The sequence below is a fragment of the Puma concolor genome, chromosome B2 (genome assembly GCF_028749965.1).
Source record: "Puma concolor isolate L17-30 chromosome B2, mPumCon1.1.hap2, whole genome shotgun sequence".
In the NCBI taxonomy this organism is placed as follows: Eukaryota; Metazoa; Chordata; class Mammalia; order Carnivora; family Felidae; genus Puma; species Puma concolor.
The window spans coordinates 76557929-76568727 of NC_141671.1; the positions used below are offsets into that span (position 1 = coordinate 76557929).

General features: G+C 36.3%; 1 protein-coding gene across 9 annotated transcripts in view; it reads right to left on the reverse strand.

The window, feature by feature from the left end:
• Positions 1-4353: 4353 nt before the first annotated feature.
• SNAP91 (synaptosome associated protein 91) overlaps positions 4354-10799 on the reverse strand; it is a 149080-nt gene continuing 142634 nt past the window's right edge. For all 9 annotated transcript variants that reach the window (XM_086707336.1, XM_086707339.1, XM_086707338.1 and 6 more), the window contains 2 exons: positions 7732-7834; positions 4354-5769 (listed from right to left, as the gene is read on the reverse strand). In XM_086707336.1, coding sequence (XP_086563462.1) covers positions 7742-7834 — 93 coding nt within the window. In that variant the 3' untranslated portion in view covers positions 4354-5769; positions 7732-7741. The remainder of the gene's footprint in view (positions 5770-7731; positions 7835-10799) is intronic.

Consider the following 10799-nt stretch of genomic DNA (forward strand, 5'->3'; position numbering starts at 1 on the left):
CACAATCATGGAGAGATGACTGTCTCCCCCTCGCCTGGCTGGGAAGGGACCCTTCTAGGTCCTGATCCTTCTGGGTGCTGCAGTCTGCAGGCCTGGGTTCTATCCCAGGATACAGTCTCTTGCAGCCATAGGCTTTTATTCAAAATTATCTTGCTCCTGCAGCCCTGATGGCTACCTACCTTGCACACAGCATGTCTATTCTGGATATATTTAATTACGATGGCATCTTCCATCTCCAATCATCCCTAAACATTTCTTCTAGCTTTTTAAAAAAAAATCAAAGTATATTTTTTATTAAACTTCTTCATCTCCAGGTAGAAAGACTTAATCCTATCATAAAGCATTTACCATGTCAGCATCTTTCATTTATGTTCTTAATAAGCATCAGTGGGGATTGGAAACTCTAAGAAGGAGTCTCTAGGAAACAGAGTCGAACTCTGGTGGGTGTTGTGCCCTTCCTGGACACCTTTTCCCAGCTGACACATTCATCCTCCAGCTCTGTGTTAAACTGCGAGTTGTACTTTTATGTATGATAGCCACTTACACTTACCGAATTTTTAAACACATTTAGAATTTCTGGTGACTGTGCTTTATTAAAGAATATTCCTACTATTGACTATTTTTATACTTCTGTCTTTTCTGTCCTTTAGTGTTCTTCTAACTGTAGACAATTGGCAAAGCCTATAGCAAAAATAACAATAACTTAAAAAAGGAACGACAGCAATGTGCATGAAGCACTACTTTGTGTAAAGTATTTTCCATGCATTATCTCATTTAGTAGTATGTACATAGATGGACATTTTCATTCCACAGACAAGAAAACGAAAGTTTAGAGAAGTAAACTAAGTTGCCTAAAGTAATAGGGAGTATGAGCAGAGGCTCCCTTCCATGCAGACTGATGCAAAATCCTCATCCCTGCAGGAGCCCCAGCATCACCTAAAAAGTAATGCAGGGGTGGTGGAGGTGGGCATTTGGAGAGACACTGAACAAAAAAAAAAAATAGTGGTGGTGGTGGGGTTATTATGTTCCCATGTACACGAAAGAATTCAACCTAATAAAACAGAACTAGTAAATTTTATCTCTTTCAAAGATGAGAACAATTCTTTTGATCTAAAGAAGCTGTTTTCAAAATATGGTCAGGGATGCCTGAGGACCAGAGACCCTTCCAAGGGGTCTGTGTGATCAAAATTATAATAATACTGTGAGGTCAAAACTGTTTTCATAAGAATACTAAGTTACTTATTTTCTCACAATTGTGCTCACAGGGAAATTTGCCAATGACTGTCAGACACAGGATACTGCCAGCCACACAGTGAGAGCAGAAGCAGGTGTAAGAATGCAGCTGTCTTCTGTTAAGCCTAACATTAAAGAGATTTGCAAAGATGGCAAAACAATGCCACTCTTCTAAATTTTTTTGGAATTTTCATAAATATCTTGTGCATATTAACATGCAATGTTTAATATTTTTATTTTTAAATGAATTAAAGACAGTTAAAAGTTTCTCAGATTTTTTTTTTAATGTTTATTTATTTTCAGAGAGAGAGTGTGAGCTAGGGGAGGGGAAGAGAGAGAGGGAGAGAGAATCCCAAGCAGGCTCAACATTAAGAGAACAGAGCCCGACACAGGGATCAATCCCACAGACTGCGAGATCATGACCTGAGCCGAAATCAAGAGTCAGATGCTTAACTGACTGAGCCACCCAGGCACCCCTCTCAGTTTTAATTATAACAAAGTAAGCATTGACAGATAATAACCCATATAACCAAAAGCTTTCTGAGGTCCTCAATAAAAAGTGCAAAGGTGTAGAATGAAACCAGAGTCTGAAAACCCCCTGTCTATAAATCAGTTATAGAGTATGTATTATAGAGTCAATTATAGGATACCTTTATCCTTCAGAATTATTTGAACATGCATACATGGAAATGAATTCAGATGTATCAGCACAGCAGCTCTGAGAGTTTAGCTAAGGGTAGTTACCGTATCACTAAATCACAAACATAGCTCCCGCATGTTTCCACTTCACAGAGGGGATCTGAATAACATGTGCAGTAGTGACATGTTCTCTCAGCAAGGCTATGAGAAACTAAAATCTTCCTACAATCCAAAAGGGTGAACAATAAACTACCACAAAAGCTGGTGCCTTGAAAATATACACCAATGTGACTTCGCAACTAACACAGATTTTTATTTTCAACCTATACTTCCACACGAGAAACACCATGATAATCACTGATGCGAGAGCATGCCCCTTTTCCACCAACAAAAATTTGGGGATAGATTATTAAAGGTGTCTACTGTAAGAGACAGAAGGAGGCCTTCACACAATTTATCTTTCTGTGAATTGAGTTTCCATTTCTCTTTTTACGTGCACTCCTTTCCTTCTCTTGCAAACCCCATGATGCTTCCTAAAAAGTCTTTGGTTTTTATTCTCTTTTTTAAAGTACAATAGATAATATAAAGGAGAACAAAGGAGACACGTTGACATGGAGAGAACCACTTGCAATCATTATACCATATAATAAGTGGTTCAAGTCTTCAACTGGATGGGTTTTTAATTGACGTCAGTTCTTCTATTAAAATGAGCTGACAGCTATTAAAACTCTGTAAACATTTGACAATGTGCTATAGGAGAGTTACTCTTCAGTAATTAGAAACATGATATCATCCCAGCAATATCCAGGTAAAGCAGGACACCTCTAAGAACTAGTATATTTGTATCCATCTCACAGACACTTACCCAGTGCCTACTGAAGTGCTACTTCCTGAGGATATGAACAGGAGACCTTTCCTGCCTCTGAGGCTCACAATCAACCAGAGCAGATGCCACGGTCACAGATGATTATAACACAATATGTTAAGTGCCGTAAAGGCTGATGAAAGCTGTGCTCTGAGAAGAGCAGGGTAGGAGGTCATGACGGACAAGTGGGATTTCGCTGCACTGCTGGAGTTGGTGAGGGCCCTGGGTGAGCCAGCAAGGTGCCTGGTGTCCCCCTGCCTCAGGAGTGGTGTGGTTATGTGGAGAACAGTGTGCATGTGTCCATATACTGATGCATACAGGGGCTGGGGATTGAGGCAGAAGTGAGGCTAGAAAGGCATGCTCACCATGTAGAAAACATCATGGGTAAACTGGACCCAGGCTGAAAATTATCCAGAGAGATTCATTTTTTAAGTACCCAGAGGACCTCATTTCAGCATTTCATCTATATGACAATTCTTCAAGGACCACCAAAAACCTCACTGCAGCAAGGTTCGAGGGAATGATTTAAAAATAATGTTCTTGCAACTTGACCTGTTAAGAATTTATACCACATGGGCCATTCAATGAACAGAAAAAGCTTATTAAAAAAAACAATATTAGGGGCACCTGGGTGGCTCAGTCAGTTAAGCGTCCGACTTTAGCTCAGATCATCATCTTGCGGTTTGTGGGTTTGAGCCCCGTGTTGGGCTCTGTGCTGACAGCTTAGAGCCTGGAGCCTGCTTCGGATTCTGTGTCTCCCTCTCTCTCTGCTCCTCCTCCGCTCTCACTCTCTCTTTCTCTCTCAAAAATAAATCATTAAAAAAACTAAAAAAAACAAAACAAAACAAAAAAAAACAGTATTAAACTTAAAACTATTTAAAGACTAAAACATATTTGTGTCACAATATGCTTACAGAGTAATATATGACCAAAATGTAATCTACAAAAATCATATTACATAATCAGATACTAGCTTCTGAAAGTTAGTTCTCAAGATACAAATTGTAGTTAACTAAGAGAAAGAGTTTTAGAAATAAGAATATGGTTCTAGCTGAGAAATACTTCTATTTGAGATTGGACTACTTTTTGAGTTATTGTTACAATCTAGTTATAGGTATAAACTATAATAATAATATATAATATTAATATATAATATAATAAATATAATATAATATAATATAATATAATATAATATAATATAATATAATATAATATAATATAATATAATTGGCTGATCTAGATTTTTGTATCTGAGTGCATGCACATACAAATGTGTGTGTGTAAACTATAATCTAAAGTCTTATTATTCTTCAACTTCCATGGATAATGCTCACCAAACTATTAGAAGAGTTGCATAATTTAAAAGATAGTTCATCCTCTTCTTTTTTGAAATATGGAATTCAGTTTATTTGGCAGCATCCATGGAGTCCCAAGTTTAGCAACAGCTGATAATAATGTTTTTTTTTCTGGTTTTTGACTTATTGTAAAATAATCACAACTATGTTGGCATGGCCAGCATTTCTCACTGTGAATGTTTTTAAGTGTTCAATATTTGTATATGCTGTGTGTCATCTGAAGCAGATGTTTTCTCTAAAAAATAATCAAAAAGAGAAAGATTATGTTTGCATTTTCTTTGTTCAAGGTGTTTATTGCATCTCAGAGGGCGTACATGCACTGGGTTTTTAAACTGAAATAGAAAGAAATGCCATTTTGAAATTGGTTTTAGGTAATTTTTCCCCATTACAGTGTATGTTATCCCCACAGTAAATTCAGATACAACCACTTTTAAATGGTACCATACATCTATTAAATAATTTGAAAAATAGGCAAACACCTTTCCAACCCAGTATGCTTTTACAAAGAGCTGCCAAGCCACTAGCAACACTGATCAACAGTGACCTCATTTATGCATCAAAATCTTAAGCCAAGCCATCAGCACATACAGTATGACAACAAATTAAAAATTAAAGAATACAATATGTACAGTAAAGAATACAATTTTCTGAATTAGTTTAAATTCTAATCACAATGGTACAACGAAACCTACTTTGAGCTCAGTTGAGGGATGGAAGAACACTAGTCTACAGAACACACAAAGAAATACTAAATTAACAGATGTACATAAAACCCACAATAAAATAAAAATATTTGCAGTAATCTTTAAATTACAGATATACCTTGGGGTGCCTTCATAATCATCTGAATAGCACATCTCTAATTTCATTTTCACGGACGTGATAGAAACAGACCCTTTACTTTTCAGTGCATTTAATCAAGAATGAATAAATAGGTCAATTTAGATGCAAAACCTGTCAAATATAATCAAAATATACATTTTAATATAGCAGTGATTACATATGGAATTCTTTCCATATGATTTTTTCATTCTTGATAAGGTAGGTTCAAGGAGAACTATTTATTATGGACGTTAACCCTTATATTTTTTTAAAACAAAATTTCTTAACATATACAGTGCCACAAAAATAAACATTTCTCACAACAGTTGAAGTTCCTGTGATTGGAAAAATGTACTCCACACCGAAAAAGTTTTGTATATTTAAGAGTGTTTTCCTTACTATTTGATATTATCACACTATGTTTGTAACAGAGATACAGAGAAAAAGAGAATTCATGGGGAGAGTTTAGGTTTGTCCAAAAGTCATATATACATTGAAACCTTCAAAAACACAGACACATCTTTCCAAATGGCTCACCACACAAGAGCTGCGTCATCCGTCCATGGGCGAGGTCCAGAAAAGCACTAAAGGCATCAGGAACATCCATTCATTGTTTTTACATCGTACAACACACAAATAACCCAAATACACTACAATTTTGAGAGTAGGGATAACAGCTAAGGTAGTACACATTCCTAATGTTCACTTTCACAGCTGTGCTACACATTTTGGAAGAGAAGTTACGAGTAAGCATTGGGTTTGGTACTGGTGGCTCACTTTGAAACTCTGAGCATCAATTTTACTTGAAGTCTCCAAACTCATTATTTTTTTCCTATTCAGTCACAAAAATTGCAGCTGTAAAGATAAAAAGCACTTGAGTTAGAAACAATATTACACACTCCTCAAACATACTACCTCCCTTTCAATTTTTATTTCACAGTTACTATGAAAAATCTTCATGCAATATGTTTCTGTATAACAAATTCACACTTATATACCTTTCACAATTCTTTGCTTAAAGTTTTAGCAAGGAAAAAAAATTTTTTAAAAACTTTTAATGTATAGTTTCATTTTAGATAAAAATAGCAAAATTTTGAGATGTGGATACTTATTAGAAATCTTAGTAGTGAGACATCTGCTATTAATTAAGAACAGTTCACCTTTAAAACAGGGCAGAAGGGGGGAAAGGAATGGCAGTCGTTTTCATTATTTTTTGCTTCTTTTCAGTTATGGTGTTCACTGAGTCACTAAACAGTGGAACAAGTAACAGAATAGAGGAGGGAGATTTCCATGGCGACTCAGTGCCTTTGCGAATACCACTTCCCCCTTTACTCTGGCCAGTCTGTGCTTTACCAGTCACCTCTGCCAGGAAATCTTCCTGGGGTGAAGCCTTAATCACATGGGTAACTCTTTTTCATAAATTAGTCTGTGTCTGTCTCCCTTGTGACTGTGAACCTTTGGGCTCGGGACTGTCTCAAGCATCTCTGTCTCAGGTGCTCATCAGAGTTCCGGGCATATGATGAGAGTGATATTTACTGAATGAGAGGTGGATAAAAGGCTGCTCCCTGCAGTATCCTTGGTAGGTCCTGAAACTTTAATGGCTAAGAAGTGCTCATTGTCTCATTTATGCCTACACTAGCCCAGTCCAACCAAAAGTGGAAAAGTTAGGCACAAGGAGAAATTACTTGGCTGAGATGTCAAGGCCTTAAAATGATAAAACTTACTAACTTTATATAAGAAAAAAACATCAAGTAGGAATCCATAAAAATATTAGTAGGCATTAGAGAAAGTTTAAATATACATATGTATATGTATGTATGTGTGTGTGTGTGTATCTATACATATATATATACACACACACATATATATATACATAATACATACGTGTGTGTGTGTGTGTATGCACACGCACGCACACACACACACACACACACACAGAAAATACAAATTACATTGGACAATGGCCCAAAAATGTTGACACTCTTCCTCTTCCTCTAGTGTGTGACCTTGGGCAAATCACTCAATGTCAATGATCAGTTCCTTCAGCTGTGCAATGGAGACAAAAAGTATCTGGCTAGTTTATTCCATAGGATTTAATTTCTCACAAAGATGACCAGAGGAGTTCATGATTAGGAAGTGGATATGAAAAGTACTGTGCAAAAAAAAAGCAGCATTATTACTGTTTATCCACTTTCTGCAAGTATTTGTTGAGAATCTACCCACTGTGTTAGGTTTGGGGTTACTAGTAAACATTTTTCCTTTATTGGTTTCCTTCCATAAGTCCATTAATCATCACTGCATAAATTATACTAGAAATTTAAAACTACAGCATTAGAAATTTAAAATTCTGCTTGAATGCAGAAATGCAAAGGGTAATAATCTAGGCTTTATTTGATAGGCCAAAAAAGTATAAACAAATACAAAATACAATTTTGTAGTCAAGTATATTCTTAGATGATTTCTAAATGCAATATTATAAATGTTAGCTTTTTATAAATTCCAATCATCAGGTAGTAAAGTGGTAATTTTCTAATTTACCAAGTCGCTCAGGTAACTTTTTGCTTTATCAGTAAAATTTTTGTGCTTTTCAGGACAACTTGGAGGCTTTTCTCTCTCTTACTTTTATAAATTAAGATTTAAAAAAATTTACTGATAATTCATTAATGGCTTTTAATACTGACTTAATAAGTATAAACACTCAAATTATTACTCTATACATGTATTCAAAGCACAGAGGTACAAATATCATACCTGAAATAGCTAAGCACTGCATAGGTCATTATTGCAAGCCCACAGGAAAAGCTCAATATTAGATACCTTAAATTGTTTACAAGAAATCCTTGATGTTAAGATCCGCTAATGGGTCCTTTGCTGGAGGTTTCTTGGGACTCTGAGTGGCAGGTGTAGGGCTTGGAGAAAGCTAATGGGGAAAAGCCAGCCCAAGATAGCAGAAAGAGAAATCAAACAGAGAGACAGGTAAGCATTAGGCAGAGCACATACCACAGAAACCAAACATGCAGAAGATCAGATGGCTAAAGGTTTATAAAATCTACTTTGTTCTACTCAGCCACAGTGTTGTGTTTAATTTTGGATTCATAAAGTACATTTCAAATGATATTTGGCTTTCTCAAAATTCTCTGACAGCAGATTTTGCCCAAGTAGTATTTGAGGACTCAGGCAGAACAATATGGGTAAGAGTTAGGGAAGACATGGAAAACTAGTCACATATAGATATTATGAATATGGAGTAAAAAAACACAACAATCAATTGCTCTATACAAAAGCATTTTTACTTTGAGTTATCAGTACCACTAAGCTAATAAAGGAATTTTAATAACTTTTCCTTACAGTGAGAATGAGTTTGAAGGAAAAATTGAAAGGAAATAATTTGCAGAAAGTCACTTAAGAAATTACTTTAAATTATTAGCTAGGTATCCCAGAATTTCATACAAAGCATTTTAAATGAAAACAAGTTTGGGGGCACTGTCTGTTTCAGATGGGCAGAGTTTTCCAGTTATGAATGTCAGTAAATTGTATTGCCTGTCCGGCTCACAGAGAGGGCTAATTACTAAATGCCACAGGATAAAATCATATTGTACTGTTAGCAAAAGCAACAAAGAATGAACTTACCTTGATTCTCTTTAACTAACACCCATATTATTTCATTACGTGACAGAAATAAGCATTGGAAGCAGGCTTTTGCAGGAGTGTTAGGGTATGAGGCCTTGGAAAAGGTCACGTAATCTATATAGGGTAATAATTTACATGGATCCTTAGAGTCTAATTATTCTCCTACCCTGTAACAGGATAGAAATCTCTGATTGTGGGGTAGTGATATATGTTTTCATTGGTTCAATAAATAGAGCTCCAGAAGTAAGGATTTTTAGATTTGTTCCCACATCTAGAAACTATTGAGTGACTGTAGTACCTATCAGTCAAATTTCCTTTTTGAAAAGCAGGAATCCTACTTCACAGGAAGATCAGGAAGAAAATAAATGCAAGTGTTGAAGCTGTTCGGAAGGTAAGAAACTCAAGAGTTGGTTCATCATGAATAATTTGGTTAGATGACATCATCATGATACCAACCAAATGAGATAGAGTGGAACAGTCCAGGTGTCAGTAATGAAAAACTGTTTTGTTTTCTGAAGTTACAAAATCATATTTTACTATCTAGTACAATAATCTCTGATGCTTCTCTGATATGGGAAATACAATCGAAAACTTTTATTAAAATGGCATACTGTTTCCTAAATCACTATAAATTCAATTAAATGATTAAAACACGATTTTCATCATGCCATCTATTTTTCATTTTCATTCTTTGAATTAAGTAAATGAACTGATGCTATGTAACACTGGCATTATGCAAGAGAAACAACTATTTAAATAATATTATGTTAATTTATTTCTAAAGCTTTCAGCACACTAAATACAATAAGATTTTAAAAGCCTCAATAATAATTCTTCCAAGTAATAAAAATAGAAATGTTCTGCCTTTTTTCAAAAAAGTGGTAGTCATGGGTATATTCAACCATCACGAAAACATTCATAATAAATCAGGTCCTTCCTACAATTTAAATATATCTAGATTAAATTAAACCCCAACTATTACCCCCAGAACCTTCCTCACTCCCTTCAGAAACCACATGAGGTAGGGTCCATTTGTCTCAAAGCAGGGTAGAAAATTTTCAGGAAGCCAGTATTTTGAGTATGGCCTTGAAGGCTAGGGTTTCTCACATTCTAAATTTATCTCTTGGAACACCCATCGTTCTCTCTTCTGGTCACTGTGGCTTTTGAGGGGTTAAAGAAGCTGAAAGTAAAATTTGGGAATGGGTAGGGAGGATGGATTTTAGAGACGATGAAAGGAAGCCAAAGAGATTAAAGTATTCTCAGAAAGTTCAAAGTAGGTATCCGAAGGATAACACAATATAAACACCATTTGGTAAGTTAAAAACATTATAGAAGTGAAACCATTTGCCGATACCATTACATTGTATTTGAGCTATTTGTTTTGCTTTGCTCAGCATGGTGCTAGTAAAGTCATACTTGGTGTTTTGACTCCATCCATGTCAGTTTCTCATGGTGAAAGCCTCTTTGGTTCTACATACACCCTCACCTTGGCCAGGACATTTATAAGAGGAATCAAGAACTGGTTACTCATCAGCATGACTATCACTATTAGCAAAACAATTCAGCAAAGTGTACATGCCTTAGCATCTTTGTAAGCGAAGGTAGCACTTTGTGTAGTAAGAAATAGGGCCTCATCTAAAGAGGGGTTTGTCGTTTGTCCTGAATCCTGGTAGGTAACCCTTAAACCTATGGAATTTCCTGAGTGATAGGAATGTCTTTGTCATTCAGGGTGGACAAAGGTTCTTGGAACCACACCTGACAGTCGATGCTAGTAAGAGGACTCAGGGTGGGGACTGGCCACACCAGAAATACCAGTATGATTAGAGTGTTGGCTCTTGGGGCTACATGATATCAGCCTGACTTTCAGTGAGGTAGGGGGGGTTGGAGATTAAGTTCAACCACAGAGACAAGAATTCAGTCATTCCTATATACGGAAACTTCAATACAAACGCGGCACGTGTCCCCAGGTGCAGGGGAGCTTCCTGGGTTGGCGATACTGCATGTATATTGTTATACACGGATGTCAGGTGAGTAACACACTCTGGAGGGCAAAGAAGCTTCATGCTTGGGACCTTCCCAGTTCCAGATTTCACCCTGCACATCTTTTCTTATGGCTACATCTAATTTGTATCCTTTCACTATAATAAAACTGCAATACATTTCATGCTTTCCTGAGTTCTGTGTGTTATTCTAGGAAATTGTCTGAGAACCTTCAAATTTGTAGGCAGCTGGTCTGAAGTGAGAGGGTAGCCCTT